Here is an 18,690-nt window from a genome sequence, read left to right as displayed (position 1 = left end):
ACATGCTTTCTTCACCTATACACAATATGTTATTCTACATTATTGGCGGAAGGGGGGCCTGGACCCCCTGCTAATGATACTCATGTAAGTGTGAATTTTAACTAGGGATATGAAATTTTGGCCAATACCGATAAAGTACCAATATTATACTGCTCTGATGTAAAATTCCAAATTGTCCTTGAACAATTTAAATGGTTCATTCATCTCCTTAATAAATGTGGGTTAGCAGAGGACTGCAATACAAATCAAGCTGCATATCTAGAGATTTACTTTTATGAAAAGTAGGACATGGAGATTGTATGTTTCTATCCATCAAAATTATAACAAAATGGGAGAATATTGTACTGAATTACATGATATTTATAGATATATCGGATCGGTAATTTAACAAACTGATATGCCTATATCGGCCGACGATACCGATAAGTCATGATTAATGTCCCATCCCCAATTTTTATAAAATTTTTGCACAAGGGGAAGTCAAAAAGTTCCAGGAATTGTGTTGTAGCTCTGTAATGGTAGCACATATGGCAACATGCATCCACACACACTCTTGCTTCATTGATCCGGCCATTGTTAGAAGCACCAGCAGAAGGCTTCTTTCAAATTATTCCACAGTTCAGCAGCCTGATTCGATTTGATGTTCTCTATGCTCATGAAACGTATCCCCTTGAGGCCCATTTTCAGAATAGGGAAGAGCCAAAAGGCACTCAGAGCAAGATCTGGAGAGTATGGTGGTTGGGTGATGAGAAGAATGCTTTTTTTGGCAAAGAATTTCTATACAACAAGTGATGTGTGGTTCAGTTCGTTAGCATGATGATGCAACAACCACTCTCCATACCTTGAAATAAACTTTACACTGACACATCTCAACTTCAAATCATCGGACAGAGTCGTATGGATATATTTCACCGAATGACCAAATACTCACATCTAACTGAAAGAGAACAGTAATGACATTGTATGTTGAACCCTATTCAGATCTTTGCAATTGCAAGCAGCAATGCTAAGCTAATGAAGCTCATCCTGCACTAGCAATGGGTTGATAGTTCCTAGGCCTATCAGGAACTAAGATGTAGCAGGGGGAAGAGGAAGGGGGGCAAATGGAAGTCAAGAGCAGCAGCATTTACACACGTTGTTCCACTTTGCAGTGTAATCCTCACTTTTTGCTATCTTAAAAAAAGTTCACGTCCCACGATTTTCATTGTAGTTGTTAGTGTGTTGCATATACTTTTGTGCATTCTTGATTAGTTTTTCTGTCACATGGTTTATCCCAAACTAAGGATTGACAATAGATGGCAACAATGTCATGTGGTTTCTGCTACAAAGGTCAACGTTAAATAAACATGGGACAGGCTAAGCCAAATAGTTTAAATTGCCAAGGTCGACTACGAGTGCAGCAGCTACAATGTAGGTCATGTAGTCACAAATACTTCTGGGTTGTAGTGAATACATTGACTTTCAATGGAATTGTTTGAAACCCAGAAGTGTCTGTGACTGTACAATGACAGACGGTTTTGCCAAAATCACCAGACATTGTCAATCATAACTGTTCACCAGGAGGTGAAGGAAATGAGTTTCTGCAGTCAAGCAATCTCTTTTAAGACAAACACTAGTCCTACGAATGGCAAGGAATGACAAATTGATTAACAGGTGATTATTTTTAAGTGTCACTTTTAATTTATTTCTAGCTGTAATATAAACTTCCAATAAAACATGTTAATTGTATGTGAATCATAAAATATGTGGAATTGTAATGCAAACCTCCAAAATTGGTGGGATAGAGATGGAAATAAGCAGTAGCCTTCTCCATATATAAAACAAAAACAAAAGAAAACACAATTTGTAAAGGAAAGACATGCATATTTCCTTTAAAAGAACAAACATAACATGATATACAGGGATTCAAAAGAGAATGTTTGTCATTACATTTATCCCAGGCCCTTAAAATAGTAAATTTCGAGCAAAAATGGAAACAAGCAATTTTTTCTTTACTTTATTCTGGTGTGACCCAGGTTTAAAGAAATGCCCATCAGAATTTTGCTCCTCCCGGGGTATAATTTTGATTACCTTCCATGTGCAGCTTACAATACAGCCTAGCTTTTATTGCTACACTAATATCAATCAGAATTAACAGAAATGAAGCATGAGTTACTTCATGGGCTGGGCACATTGAGCGCTCTCACCTCTGAAGTTTCCGAAATTTGAGCAACAGCTAGAGCATGAGCAATCATTCCATTATATTTGTTTTTCATCTCTTTTCAGCCAATCATCATTCCCCTACTAGAAAAGTATATGGCTGGGGGGGGGGGGGGGGGGGTAGGACCCCACACATTGAAAATAATATCGAGTGATGTAATCAGCACCATGCTCTGGCTACATTTATACCCCCCTTTCCTATTAATGGCCGCGGTGGCTCAGTCGGTAATGTATCTGACTACCATACTAAAGGTCCCGGGTTCGATACCCGGACAGTTCAAATCTGGGAAGTTTTCTAACGTTGGAAGGGGGCCCGGTGCCCACCCAGCATCGAATAAGATGGGTACCTGGGGGAACCCTGGGGGTAAAGGCAGTCAGGGCTGTGGTGCTGATCACATCACCCCCACTCATGGCCGGATCAAGAAAGTGTGGGGCGTTACCCCCGCACCCCCTATACGTGGTGCTAAGCACAGGGGAGCACTTTACTTTTTTTTACCTTCCCTTTTAATTTGTTAGAGGCTGGGTAAACCACAGAGCCAGTACATGCAAGGACGTGGCTGGAAAAATCACACCTAAAATCACCCAACCTGGGAATATAACAAGTTTCTCACATGGTAGTCAGATGTTCTTTGTCATTCATATTACCCTAAAAGAAGAAAAAAGTGCCATTAAATAATCAAGATACAAAATGTAACCCTAGCTTCTCACATTTAGGGTGTGCCTGGACCTTTGCTTTCCATGATGATCTAAATTCTAAACGGATGTTTAGAATTCCTCTGGAGCACTGGCTCTCAACCTCTGAGATCACAGCCTGGTACATTCCTATTTTCAAATTTGATGCTAAGCATTTCACTCGTAATATTTTTAAAACTTTATATTAATTAATATGTACACTTGACATTAAATGTTAACGAATATATAATAAAAAAGTGATAGTTCGATTATGCCTAGACTTGTTGACAAATATCAAATTAGGTTTAAATTAGTCGGATCAAATGAAATCTTGTAGCTTTCTCAGGCCAATGCCACTAAATTTATTTGGTAAGTGATAATTTTCATTGGGATGTTTCATTTTTGAACACCAAAAAATTTCAATTCATACTAATTGGAAAATCGATGACTATCTTATCATACTCTAAAAACTGATAACTACATTATTAATTTGATTTTAATGACGTTGGTTGGAGAAATAAATTTAGGAAAAAATATTTACGCATCGTAGCTTACCAACTCTGGCATCTGACCAGGGGAAGTGGCAGTAGGACGTTAATTTGTTGACAGAAACCTTATCACATTGACATGCCAAATATTTACATATGCAAATTGTGTATTGATGCATTTGTTAATGAAAAACTCTGCGCAAATAACAATAACACATTTCAGGAGAATATTTCATGTCCCAGTCTGCAGGCGATGGATGAGAAACACTGTTCTAGAGCATTCCCGCAGATCTATTTTGTTGATGTCTAGATATCTCTACTACGAGGGGCGTATCATAATGATTTACAATTTCGAATGCCCTGCATTCCATGGTTGACCATTGTGCTTGCCATGGCAGTCACAGGTAGTTAGTACCTTAGTCTATCACCTGATATCAGCACTGGACAGAAGCTAATCAACGTGAGCACCGGTGCATTCCCTTCACCACTGTCGGACAACATGGAACGCGATCTGCAAGGACAGTGCAGGACAAGGAGGTTCTTTTGGAAAGAGGGTGTGAGTACCGTAGAAAATCACAGCCGATAGGGGAGATGGTGGGTGTGACAGCACCTGGAACCCCATCTTGGAAATGTCTCCAATACCATGAGCTGGAGACGAAAGTCCAATCAATGCAATAGAAGCACCAGAAATTCCGGACAGCATCCTCAGCTTACAAGCACATGACCACAATCTCTTGGGACACTGACGGCATCATCCTCATCTCCATTAAGCACAGCATACGTGGCCACTCTCCGCAGGTTGTGTTGCACCATTCCAAAGATGTGGCCACGGGAATGGGTGAAAGGTGTGCCTTTGTGACAACACGTGCATCTGGATACCACTGCCATTGACAAGATGGGGTTCCTGGTACTCCCACACACACACCATACTCCCCTTATCATCTGCAATTGTTTACAGTACTCGCACACTCTTTGCAAAAGAAGCACGTTGTCCAGAGCTGTCCTTCCATGTTGTCTGCGCACACACTGACTGCAGTGCAGAAAATATGTCATTGCTCACATGTATTGGCCTGCTTCTGTCCAGTGCTGATATCAGGTGATAGATCAAGGTACAGCTGACTGCTCAGGTTAGGGTTGGGGGAGTGCACCCTGAGTGAGAAAAATATGTGGGCTCGCAGTAACCTGTGCAGTAATGCAAGTCATTTAAGGTCCTAAAAATGGTCCAGGCAGGTTTATAGGAAAATTTGGAAATATACTCTTTTTTTAGGGTATAGACAACTGCCTAACTTCAAGATTAGTAACAAAATGTTATTTGTAAATAATTGCTAACATTGTTTCAGTCTTCAATTTCAAAATAAGGAAATACAACACACTCAGTTGCAAGCACAAAGCCATGAAACTTTTCTTCCAACAAAGAAAAATTGTTGAACATCTGTGTGTCTTCTGTTGTAACTGAGGTTTTGATTTCAAAGTATTTATGACATACACCACAGCTCCTTGTGAGCAGCAAGTTTCTAACAATAGGTAAGAATATGGGATATGCCATGGCTTTCTTTGATTTGAGTATCTCATCAGAATTCAGAAATTAAGAGTAATTTTTAACTGCTGTACTCTTTGTTACATGGTATGGAGAAATATAGTTCTGTCAATCAGCGATCTGAACCTTTCGAACACAAATGTGTTTTAGTGACGACTTACAAAAACAGTTTCCTGACTGTAGGCCTGGAAGAAACAACTCTGAGGCAGAATGTCAATTTATGTTATTATTTTAAAGTAAGACACCAAGTTTCACAACCGTACAATATAAAGGGCATACTGAATAAATATTAGAATATTCAGGCATTTGCCTATAGAAGGTAAAGTGTTCCCCTGTGCATAGCAGCATGCCATGAAGGCGTATAGGGGGTGTGGGGGTAACGCCCCACACTTTCTTGATTCAGTCATGAGTGGGGGTGATGTGATCAGCATCATGCCCCTGACCACCTTTACCCCCCAGGGTTTCCCCCAGGTACCCATGTTATTCGACGCTGGGTGGGCACCGGGGCCGCTTCCAGCGTTAGAAAAGTTCCCGGATTTGAACCGGCCGGGATGAGGCCTATTATTAGTTATACGGAAATGGTGTAAAATTATTTTACAGGGGTGTGAGATCTATAAGCTCACCGAAACACCAGTAAGTACAAAACGTGTGTTCGAAGTGCTGCATCTTCGTCAAAAGTTAAAAACTTTTTGCAATCTAAAAATGCCCTCTTTTTTTTTAAAAGTTTGTTATCTGGTAACCCTAAAATCGTTCCTGTATACCATTTTTTGAAATTGAAATAGTCTAAATAATGTACAGGATAAGCAATACAAAAGTATTCTGGACACTAAAACGAAGATGCGCAACTCCAGCTACAAGCACATCAATTCTAGTCCGCTAATTTGAGTTTGTGATTACAACTGACCACAAGAAAAAATGCAGAAACCCAGCGGCGGCACCAGGATTAATCATCTAGGGGTGCTGAGGGGGTGGGATGACATTAAAAATAAAGGAAATATGAATGCATATTTCAGTCCCTAAATCAAATATCAATCAACTTTTAGTACGCATCTTCATAATATGCTAATGAAACTCCAGAATATTAACGACTTGCCTCATTTGTGCCTGATCTTAGCACAACATCGTTTAGAAATTTGAAGACAACATAGAGGCCAATGACAAATATGGACGACAGGTTTTTTTTCCATGGAGTGGCAAGTAAGGCATTTTTCCACGGAGAGGGTTGAGGAATACCCCCCCCCCAATAGTGTTGCTCTCTAAAAAAATCCTTGTTTGAATGCTCTTATGATAATTAACACAAATGACAGTGACTGAAATGTACACATTTAGATTGACATCCATTGTTTTGAGTCCACTTTATGCACACACAGGCTAATCAGAACTGGACCTACAGTTTAAAGTGGGTTTCAAACAACTATGTGCCTCCTCCAGGTATCGCATCCGGGATCCTTTGATTACAAGGCACAACTTATTGAGGTACAAAATTCAGATATTAATCAAATGTCAAATACTGCTGAGCGTTCAGTTTGTGTGTGTTGGGTAAAAGGAAGAAGTCGCTACTATGCAACCTAAAGTTTTGAAATTTGAAAAAGAAAATAACACAATAAATACAAAATTATATAGTCATGTAATTATCAATCCACTTCTTTTGGACTGCTTCACTTTTCTGAAAATGTTCCGTTGCTTTGTTACCCCTCTTTTCATATGCGTTTGTTTTACATAATACATAGCCTACCTTCCGTCTGCCCAGATGCTGTGGTGTCAAGACAAAATGCTGAGTGCACAGCAACTCCTTAGTTAAAATCCCTTGGGCCACACTGTCCCCAACAATAAACTACATTTCTTCATGAATTTTTGGCCTCTTCGTAACAGTCTGTTTTCGAAAAAGTTTGAAATGGTATATTTCTAGAACAAATTGAACAACTTAACAAGGAAACTACAGCCACAATACAACTCGCGTTAAATAACCTCCCGAGAACTGATGATACTTGAAAGAAACTGAAATTTTTATTCCAATGCGACTTGAAGAAAAGAGGAAGAACAAGTAGGTGGACAACAAAACCGTGCATCAAGAGTGCAAAGGAAAAGATGCAACTGACACTGAGCTACACGCATTTATATATACTCTATGTGATCAGAAGTATCCGGACACCCACCTGAAAATAAAGTACAAGTTTGGGCAACCCTCCATCGGGAACACTGGCAGTCAATACAGTGGTGGCCCACCCTTAGCCTTGATGACAGCATTCACTCTCACAGGCATACTTTTAATCAGGTGCCGGAAGGTTTCCTGAGAAATGGCAGCCCATTCCTCACAGAGCGCCAAAATGAGAAGAGGTATTGATGTGAATCGGTGTGGTCTAGCACGAAGTCTGCATCCCAAAACATCCCAGAGATGTTCTATGGGATTCATATCAGGACTCTGCGCAGGCCAGTCCATTAGTGGGACGTTGTTGTCGTCAAACCACTCCCCCACAAGCCCTGCAGTATGGACGGGTGCTCGGTCATGTTGAAAGACACAATGGTCATCCACGAACTTGTCTTCGACGGTAGGCAGCATGAAAGCTGTTAAAATGTCAACGTAAGCTTGTGCCGTGACATTGCCATGTAAAGCAACAAGAGGCCAAGCCCCCTCCAGGAGAAACATGACCACACTGTAACCCCACCACCTCCGAATTTCACTGTCGGCACTATACAGGCTGGTAGATGTCGTTCACCAGGCATTCACCACACCCACACACTACCATCGGATCGCCACATTGTGTACTGTGATTCATCACTCCACACAACAGTTTTCCACTGTTCTATGGTCCAGTTTCGACCCTCCTTGCACCACACGTGGTGGCGTTTGGCATTTGTCTGTGTGATGTTTGACTTATGGGCAGCTGCTCGGCCATGGAAACCAAGGTGCCGCACCTTGCCCCAAACAGTAATGGTGCTTGTGCTGATGCAATTCGGAATTCCTGTGTGATGGTGGCGATGGATGATTGACGATAAAGCTGTACGACCCTCTTCAACACTCGATGGTCTCTGGAGGTCAATATGGGAGGTTGCCCTGCATGCTTTTGGGTTGTACACATCCCTTCACTATAACATCGGAAACAGTGGACAGAGGGATGTTTAGGAGGGTGGAAATCTCACACACAGACTTCCTACACAAGTGGCACCCAACCAACTGACCACGCTGAAAGCCTGCGAGTTCCTCGGACCATTCCATACTGCTGCCTCACACTGTCTGCAGACTACTGAGTTCGTTGACTATGTGTTCCATGCAGTAGATGGCAGTACTATGTCGCCCTCTATGATAAACACACGTATCGCAGTGTGTCCGGATACTTTTGATCACATAGAGTATATATAAAAACTACTTGAAACACAAGAAGAAACAATTCTGAAGAAATAAAGACAAGGGTCGCTGATCTTTATACACTGCCGACAGTACACGAAAATGAATGCCAAATCAATGCTTGCCTGTTGTAAATAATAAAGCAGTCTCACTTCAGTACTTAACATTTGGCCCTCAATATGACAACAACGTGATATAATATAACACTGTAAGAGTTAATGTTCTTGGTAGAATATAGGTTTTGGATAGGGGTCCTGAAGAAAATTAAGGGGTGTGCAAGGATCTCTTCGCATCCCCCTGGTGCCACTCCTGCAGAAACCTGTTGCCGCAGACACATGCTCTGTGTGATGGACCCTGGAAGGCTTTCTGCTACCCCTAAAATCGGCAAATGGACCGGTCCTTCCCTTTACCCCACCTCCCCTAGTTTGGGGATCTTCTCTTGAGCTGACTGCTGTACAAGCTACCTGTGACTGCCATGACAAGCCTGCAATGGTCAACCATGGGATGCTTGGCATTCGAAATTATAAATTATGATATGTCCCTTGTAGAAAACATGTAAATAGCATCACAAAACTACACAGACAACTAGACAACAGCAAAAGTAAACCATATGAAGGATCACTTGAATCCTCTAAAATAAATTCTAAACATTTTGTTCAGAATATGGAACATCATAGTAAAATCTTTTAGAAAAAGTATTTTCTGATGCACAGAAAAAGGTCCAGATGCATCGTAAGAGTTATTCTTAACAAAATCCAGTCTTAATTTTTTTTAACGAAAACTGAAAACACACACATGTGGTTTTAGAAAGGTTTTATTTGAGTAACTGAAAAACTACACTCATGGAGGTTTATTTAGGTATCATGAGTTAATTTAGGAGTAAAACTGATTAAATGTACAATTGTATGAGGAAATAAAATGAAAATTAACTTCAAAAGAAGTTCCACAAGTATATGACAGTCCGTAACTTGCTAAATGAAACCACACTCAGAAATACAAGGATGTATACATTTTGAGAGGTTATTATGTACAATATATATTGAAAACATCCACAACACTCAGGAAAAAAGATGTTGGTTGAGACACTTAACTATTTTGTCGATAGTCTTTGATCTAGACGTGATGTTAACGCTTAAGTGATTCACAAAAGTACAAAAAAAATCAAAATAAATGTACACTTGCTTACATAAAAAGTTTCTGATTTTGAAACAAGTTTTTTTTTAAACCAAAATTTCTCATTCGTTGAAGGGTAAAAGTGTCTTACTTCTCTTCACACCACTCATTCTCCTTGCGCACCTGCTCTTCCTCGCTTGGGGTGAAATCATTCTTGATGTTGAAGGTTTTCCTGATCTCCTCAGGCGTCTTCCCCTTGATCATGTTTGCCACCGTTTTGCAGGTTACATCCAGGAGACCCTTGATATCCAGATAGTTGGCTGCCTGGAAGAGAAAGGAAGATGCAAGTCAAGCATGGGAGGATTAAGGGGTGAGTGGAGGTGATTGCCCCTCCACCTCCAGAGATTTTCGAAAAGTAACATTAAGTCATCAACAGGGAATGGATTTATACTACGTAGAAAGTATTCAGTGAAAAATGCAGGCTCGACCAGGACACACACAATGGATTTATATGTACTAAAAAGAAAAAGTGTTAGTCAGGGTGTATACAATTTCGTAAAAACAAAATTCTCTGACTTTTTTAGACCAAGAGTCAACATTTTCCAGACCAAGTAAAGAAAAATTAGCATCCCTGCATTCTTATTACGAATGTTAAAATGTTTTGGATTCACATCTCTTCATCTTTGCTGCACAACTTAAAATCGATTGATTGAAGCATTTGTCTAATGATCGGAATTTCCGCTAGAGTGCTTTGTAATCAATTGACGCGGGGGTTTGAATTAAGCTTTGTTACTAGTGGAGCTCATGATGTGTTGGACAACTTCATGAGCATAATTCCACACAGCTAGCCGTTGCCTGAAAAATATCACCGAGAAGTTACTATGGAAGAAAGAGAAAGTCTCCTCAAGTCGATCATAAGATGAAGAACAGAGGAATGAATAAGTTTACACTAAATTTCAATTAGACTTCTAAACAAGGTAGAAAATATCCTTACTCATACTAGTGTAATGTCCCAACTGAAGGAACAGGGTGTTTCTAAAAAGGTTTCACATAAAATTCCCAGACAAACTGAAGCACGTAAGAAAGCTAGACATGACTTTGTCAGATGTTACGGTTTATGGAATGGTAAAGACTGGGAACACATGATATTTTTTGACGAGAAACGATTCAAATTGATGGGGAATGACAGTTCAATGAAATTGTGGATGTGGAAAGGAGAAGAACTTCAAAGTTCTTGCATTTCAGACTTAAAGTTCTTGTCAGTGTTATGATGTGCATGTGCTTTTCTGTGAAAGGCATTGGCAAGATGAATATCTGTGCAAGTACTGTTAACACTGAGGAATATCTGCAAATCCTGAACCTAAGTTCTACAAACTGTACAAGATCACTTTTCTGCTTAAAATTTGAATTACATTATTTTTTAGATGATAATGTCACCTGTCACGGTGCACAGCTGATGAATTACTGGTTTTGTGATATGAATATTAAAAGACTTTGGTAGCCAGCCAACTCTCCATACATGAATACCATATATACACCTTGTAGGTGTTCATGTGCCAAAGGCGAGGTATACAGACCTACAAGTCAATACACAAACTCATGGAAGCAATTGTACATGCTTGGTTTCATGAAATTGACTTCACATATTGTCAAAATTTTATTCGAACTATGCATCGAAAGTTGGAACCCACCTGTTCTAAATGATGCACTTTGGGGGATTTTCTGTTGCTACAGAGCATGATTAATCCCTTCAATATTATGACACAATGTGCAGAATGAACGAGGTTTTTCAGAAGAGCTGGTCTCTTCCACTGTCTGTGAGGAAACTTTTAGTACATTCTTACTTATAATATACTGCTGGACAAAAAAAACCGGACACCTTAATATTTGACATCTGAATTGCAATTACTTATGAATTACGCTCTCAGTTAAGTATTGAACAATTGAACATTCATTATTGAACATTTTCCACAGTTTTCCGTTTATTATTTATCTATTTATTTATTTATTTACTCGTATTTACTTATTTGGAACACTTAGTAGGCTCAAAATTAATTTCATGCAATTTTGTTTTAATTTATTGATTTTCAATTCCTGTTGATGTTATTTTGTTTAATGTCTAGAGAGGCATGAATTTTGGTTCATAGTAACCATAGTAACATAAATTATTGACATTGTCATTGCTGGTATTTTTCTTGCAAGTGTATTGTAAGTTTGCTGCTAGCTTGAAAATGAGACGTGAAGAGGTAGTGTAAAAGCAGTAGCTCTTCGCGATGATGGTCGTAGTGTACACTATATTGCTAGGGTGCTAAATATAGCACGAAGTACTATCCATGAAGGTCTCAGACGGTATGACGCAACCGGTTCCTATGGTAGAAGACCGGGTTCTGGTCAGAAACGATGCACAACAGCACGGGAAGATCGTTTAATGCGTATCATAGTCTTAAGAGACCGTCGTACGACTTCAAATATTGTGGCACAGCATTTGAGAAATGTTCATAGAACTGTGGTTTCTTCACGAACAGTTCGTAGAAGACTGAATGAAAGTGGTTTATCATCTCGGAGGCCGGCTGCAGGTCCCAGGTTGTTAGCACGTCACCGGAAGCGAAGACTGGAATTTTCTACAAAACACTTGCATTGGAATGTGGAGCAGTGGGAAAAGGTTTTATTCTCTGATGAGTCAGAATTCAACCTACGTTCATCAGACGGGCTTGAACATGTGTATAGAAGACCTAATGAGCGTTATGCACAATGTTGTTTCGTTGAAATAACACCCTTTGGAGGTGGTGGTGTCATGGTCTGGGGAGGTATCTCTTTACAAGGACGTACAGAGTTGGTTCTTGTAGATAATGAGGCAATGGCAGCTTGCAGGTATATTACAGAATGTGTGGCAGATCATGTAGTACCATATGCACCATTCATAGGCCCGGACTTTGTTTTTATGCATGACAATGTGCGTCCTCACGTTGCGAATATTGTCACGGAGTACTTGGACGAAGTTGCGATTACGTGATTAGAATGGCCACCACAAAGTCCGGACTTAAATCCGATAGAGCACGTCTGGGATCAACTGAAACGACATATCAGAAACCGTGCAATAGTTCCAGAAACAATTGAAGAGCTAAGACGTGCTATTCAAGAAGAATGGGAGCAATTGGACCAAGAAGTGATTGCCAACCTTATTCGAAGTATGCCACGGCGGTTACAAGCTGTAATTGATGGCAGGGGAGGTAACACCCGCTATTAGACCCCACCAGTACCAGTTAACAATATTAAAAAAAAAAAATATTGCTAAGATTTTTTTTGGTAGTTTTCTGTAACTTTCGTTTATGTTCTAATTTAACTTATTAACAATAAATTTTAATTTGCTTTCTGTTGAATATATTCAGGATTTCTTATTTCCAATAATTTCTGCAACATTTACTTAGCCTTCGAATCAGAATTTATGCGTTATCACAAAAAATGCAAGTGTCCGGTTTTTTTTGTCCAGCAGTATATATTGTTTGTCTTGTGTAGGTCCTTTTACAACCTTGCACTTTTAATTTTCCCTGAAGGGCTCTTTGTTTTAAATTTTCAAGTAAGAATTTTAGATAAGGGGATATTCCCCTGCATACACTAAAGGATGCAATATGGCCTAAAGTGCCAACGTACCCAAAACTTTTAATTCAATCAATCAAGTAGCAGAAGTGACGTTCCTGACCCAGAAGGGAATTTCTGTCATGCTAAAAAAATGTCCTTACTGACCTTAAAATCAGGTTTAGCACAAACAAGAAATAACAGGGTGGCCACTCTAGGACCATAATAAAATTCAAGTATAATTCCTGGTTTTCAAGGGGAACTTTTCAAAAATTCAAGGGTAAAAGCACATGCTTTCTCTATTTCAATCTTACGTACTACCGCCTCTCACCACCCACACACAAATATACGAGGGTTATTTCTTAAGTAAAGTCAGTTTTGTAATAAAAAGGAAGGAAGTAATTGTTTTTCAAAAAAACATTTTCTGAATTTGTATACACTTCTCTATTTTTCTACATAATTTCCTTGCCGCTTTAAAAATTTATCATAACGAACTACGAGTTTTTGTATACCCTCCTCATAGATCTTTGCTGCCTGTGATGATAGTTACTCGTGGTCGTTTTCACTTCTTTATGGCAACTGTGTTTTGGGACAGGCAGGGTGCTTTTGCAACAAGGAACAGCAATTAACTCAGCTTCCTTGAGACCCTAAGAAAACTTCATCAAGCAATCCAGAACAAACGGCATGGAATGCTGTCAGCCGGTGTCTTACTGATTCATGACAATGCAAGGCCACATGCTGCGGCTCAAACTCCAAGATCTGATTGAATCTTTGGGCTATGGCCTTTTGACCTTCCTGGGCGGCAAGCATTTAGACACTGATGAAGTGAAAACGACCATGACTAACTGGCTATCATCACAGGCGGCAGAGTTCTATGAGGAGGGTATCCAAAACCTCGTAGTTCATTACGATAAATGTTGAAACCAGCATGGAAATTATGTAGAAAAATAGAGAAGTGCATGTAAATTCAGAAAATAAATGTTTTTTTTAAAAAAAACATTTACTTACTTCATTTTTATTGCAAAATGGACCTTACTTAAAAATTACCCTTGTATTAAAATTATAAAGGGTCTGCGAGATTCCAACGTATAAAAAAATACAAATTAAATGGTATATATATTTAAAATATTTAATTTTAGGTATGGAGTTTAAATTTGCTATTTCACATACTCAGATTCGAAATGCATCTACAAACACAAGTCTTAAATGTTACAGGATATACTAATCTACAAAAAAAAAAAAAAAAAAAAAATGTTAATTGTGTAAGAATTTCAAACTCAAATTAACTTAATCAACTTCAAGATATCCTGCAGCTTTCTTTTCCTTCCTCGATAAAAATAAAAGCTGAACTGTGACAAACTTACCTCAAGGATATTTACAAATATGTATAAATTCAAAGGGATTTCGATTAATAAAAGTTGCAATTTATCATGTCTACGGAGAAAAATTCACACAGAATTCATGCAAAATTCCTGGAATTCCTGGCAGGTACATTGTCGGGTTCGAATCCCTCTCGGACATGATTGTTAGTAAATGTCCATTCATCAATTTCATCATTTCATCACTCATCCCCATTTTCGCAAATTAGCCAAGAGGCACAAACCACGGAGTCAAATATAACATCAATCAATCAATCAAATTCCAACGGCTAGATGTCACATTTTCTTCATTGCTGAATTTTACTTGTACTTGTGTCGAAATGTGTTGCGTATTTAGTTGTACTCTTGAGAACAGCACTAAACAATTTATGTGAACATTATGGAAACTTTTTATGAGGTTTCCACTTCAGAATTTGCAGTTAGTGACGATTTTGATCCGAAGAGGAAGATTTTAGGTTATTTTCATGAATTATTTCCATATTACCTATTCAAAATAGGTTTTCATTAACTTTTATTATTTGGTCTAGGAATTAATTCGTGCGCCTGGACAAGAGATGGCGTAACGAGCGTATCGTCCCACAGTTCCGTGTAGCCACACATGCGTTGAAAACTCCTGTCAGCGTGCATCGTTCGTAGTATAGGGCAGTTGATTGACGCGTCAACAACAGCATTTTGTAGTCAACTGAACATGGTGCAGTTCGTGCCAGATAAAGTGTTTTTGCGGGGTGTTCTGCTTCATTACTTTAACATGCAGAAAAGTGTTACCGAAAGTCATCGTATTTTGGTGGAAGTGTATGGTGACCATGCGCTAGCTGAGCGAACATGTCAGAAGTGGTTTGCACGGTTTAGAAGTGGTGATTTCGGCCTGGAAGACCAAGAGCGACCTGGACAGCCAAAAAAATTTGAAGACGAAGAATTGAGAGCATTGCTCGATTAGGATTCGTGTCAAACGCAGGAAGAACTTGCAGAAGCATTAGGCGTTGATCAAACAACAGTTTCCAAACGCCTGAAAGCCATGGGAATGATTTAAAAGATGTCACATTGGGTTCCACATGAATTGAAAGACAGAGACGTTGAAAGACGAAAAACCATTTGCGAATTGCTGCTCCAAAGACAGAAAAGAAAGGGGTTTTTGCATCGCATTGTTACTGGCGATGAGAAGTGGATCCATTACGAGAACCCGAAACGAAAAAAGGCCTGGGTGAAGCCAGGTGAACCAGGTCCATTACAACCGAAACGAGATATTCACTGTGCAAAGGTTATGCTGTGCATATCGTGGGATATGAAAGGTGTGGTGTACTATGAGCTGCTGCAACCGGGTGAAACTATTAATGGAGAACGTTATCGACAACAATTAATGCGTTTGAAGCAAGCTCTGGCCAGGAAACGAACAGACATGATAAACTTATTTTTCATCATGATAACGCTCGCCCACATGTCGCAAAACCGGTCAAAACCTATTTAGAAAATGTCGGATGGGAAGTTTTACCCCACATGCCGTATTCACCAGACGTTGCTCCTTCGGACTACTACTTGTTCGATTGTATGAATAACGATTTGATTGGACAGCGGTTCACTTCTTCAGAAGATATCGAAAAATGGGTCTCTGACTAAATCGCTTCAAAGGATGAGGACTTCTTTCACCACGGAATCTGTAACTTGCCTGACAGATGGGCGAAAGTGGTGGCTCGCGATGGACAATATTTTTCTTAAGGTATTTATGTATTTTGTGTTTGAACTACAGCTTCAATGTGTGCGTAACAACCGCACGAATTAATTCCTAGACCAAATATAAAGTTCTTATTTTTTTCCAAAAAATTGTTACAGAAAAAAATTAATAAGTGAGAAAATATATAACTTGTAACATATTACATGTACAGGGTGTCCAGATTGTAACTGCTAGACCATATTCGGAATACTCAAGATTGTGTAACCCCTCAGATTGCTACAGAACACATGGAGGGACATTGAATACAGGCTGGACAGTCTCCGTGCAACAAACTGAGCTCATGTGGAGCTATACCGAGCTGTAACTGTTTCCAATAAAACTAGGTGAGTTTGCCTTCAAAATGTATGTTTTTGTTTCTAGCTACTTCTTACCATATAAAAATAACACACTTGTAAAAACTGTCAGTCCTACTCTGGACACCCTGAATATGTCTGAAAAAAAAAAAAAAAATCAAGTTTTGTAGGTTTCAGAAAGATTTGATAAATAATAACTTTAGCAATGTATTTCCAGGCACATTTGCAAAGGGTTAAAAGCATAACATATTCAAATGGGCAGATCTAAATAATAATAATAAATTGGACCACATACCAAAATCAACTCAAACAGAGTTCCCTGATCAACTTTCAAGAAATCTGCATCCCAGCTGCTGATGTCATCCGTCCTCTTCTCCTTGTTCTCATCATCTTCTGGTGGAGGGGGGTCATCTTTGTGGTAGGTAGCCCACTGGATTACCTTCTTCAGGATGGCCGAATTTACATTAGGAAGCGGCACCACTTCTTCCTCCTCTTCATCCATTCCTGTAATAGCGCAAAAGACTGAGTCCACTTTCTTCCATTTTAAATTTAATTTCTGTCTATCAATGTTAATCACAATGCTGAAGTGAAGATGATTATGGACAGGGAACTAATTTATATCTAGTAAAAATGTGTTAAATATGTACATACATATACAGTTATTTTTAACAAAATATGGACTTCAAATTGTAAAAATTTAACTTTTTAATAATTTAACACATACACGAGCTACATAAAATACAGTATGCTTGCATTGGCATTAATTGTAAAACAACACAAAATGTATTTTCACTTTCTGTTTTAAAAAAATGATTGATTGATTGATTTGCTTTATTTTACTTTGCTTTTTGTGCCACTTTTGGCTAATTTGCGAAGATGGGGATGAGTGATATGATGAAATTGATGAATGGGCACTCACAAACATCCATGGCCAGGCCAGGATTTGAACCCGGGACCCCTGCCTTCGTAGCATGATGTATTAACCACTCTGCCACAGTGATCGGCTGAAAAAAAATGAATAACAACGATTCTGTTCTAAGTGTTTGAAGGTGAATTTCCTTCTGTTCTCTCATAAGATGGATTTATGTTGACTAAAACTGCGTTCAATTTTGTACAAAAACATGGGAGAGTATTTCAAATTTGTCAGTTATTCACAAGAAATTCGCCCAACTTTATCGGTCACAGGGGGACATGCAGTAATTGGGTAAATATTGAATATATGTCGAGAAATGTTCTGAAATAGGGAAATAATATGTAAAAATAACTAAAATATGTAAAATATGAGCCAAAACCTAATATACAGGGTGATTATAAAGTCCCATGACATTTGTGAGAAAACGTTAACCGATCTTATTTCTCTTTACATGTAGGTCTACCAAAATGTTGACATTAGAAGAATGTATAGCAATTGTTTCGGAACGTCTAAGAGGTAGAACGTACAGGGAAGTTCGACGATATGTTTGAAACCAGCTCCAGCACCAGGAAATATCCAGTTACTGGTAAACAAATTCATACCCACAGGGTCCGTACTGGATGAGAAACGCACAGGTCTGCCACCCATATCCAACGAGAAAGTGCAAAATATCCATGACATCATTGAATGGAGTGCTAGCTCATCCACCTGCCGTTTAGGTCGTGAACTTGGGATACCACAGTCGACTGTCTGGAAAGTGTTGCACTAAACCTTGAAAAAGAAAGCATAACGTATCCAGGGACTGCACAAACTGGAAGCTGAGGTTTATGCTGCACGACGGGCAATGTGTTTCGATCTCTGTGAGGATGCACATCAGGAACAGTTTACAACTTAAACGGCAGGTGGATGAGTGAGGACTCCGTTCAGTGGTGTCATGGATATTTTGCACATTCTCGTTGGATATGGGTAGCTGACCTGCGAGTTTCTCATCCACTACGGACCCTGTGCGCATGAATTTGTTTACCGGTAACTGGATATTTCCTCGTGCTGGAGCTGGTTTCCTGAACCTTCGTTTGAACATATCCCGAACCTCCCTGTACGATCTACCTCTTAAGATGTTCTGAAACAATTGCTATATGCTCTTCTAATGCTAACACTTTGGTACCTGTAAAGAGAAATAAGATCGGTTAAGCTTTTCTCACAAATGCTATGGGACTTTATAATCACCCTGTATGTACAAATATGGAAAATAAAAACTGAACTTATCAGGTCTACATGCCATGATGCCAAAGATAATACAAAATATAAGTGATTTGAACTTCATACATAAATATGTATTTATATATAAATACATTTCCTGATTATGAAATTAACCCAAAACAAGAAACTTACTTACCTAAGGGGAAAGGGTGGGGGAGGTTTAAGAGTCCCACATTTTTTTTACC

General features: G+C 39.1%; 1 protein-coding gene across 2 annotated transcripts in view; it reads right to left on the bottom strand.

Annotated features, from left to right (window-relative positions):
* Nucleotides 1-9,040: 9,040 nt before the first annotated feature.
* The window catches only part of SkpA (S-phase kinase associated protein 1 SKP1-related A), a 132,914-nt gene continuing 123,264 nt past the window's right edge, over nucleotides 9,041-18,690 (bottom strand). For both annotated transcript variants that reach the window (XM_083134157.1, XM_083134156.1), the window contains 2 exons: nucleotides 16,628-16,836; nucleotides 9,041-9,679 (listed from right to left, as the gene is read on the bottom strand). In XM_083134157.1, the coding sequence (XP_082990283.1) occupies nucleotides 9,503-9,679; nucleotides 16,628-16,836 (386 nt within the window). In that variant the 3' untranslated portion in view covers nucleotides 9,041-9,502. The remainder of the gene's footprint in view (nucleotides 9,680-16,627; nucleotides 16,837-18,690) is intronic.

This window comes from Lepisma saccharinum, chromosome 13 (assembly GCF_977018435.1).
Source record: "Lepisma saccharinum chromosome 13, izLepSacc3.1, whole genome shotgun sequence".
NCBI lineage: Eukaryota > Metazoa > Arthropoda > Insecta > Zygentoma > Lepismatidae > Lepisma > Lepisma saccharinum.
The sequence above is the reverse complement of the archived record's forward strand: the minus strand, read 5'-3'. Positions and strand labels throughout refer to the sequence as shown.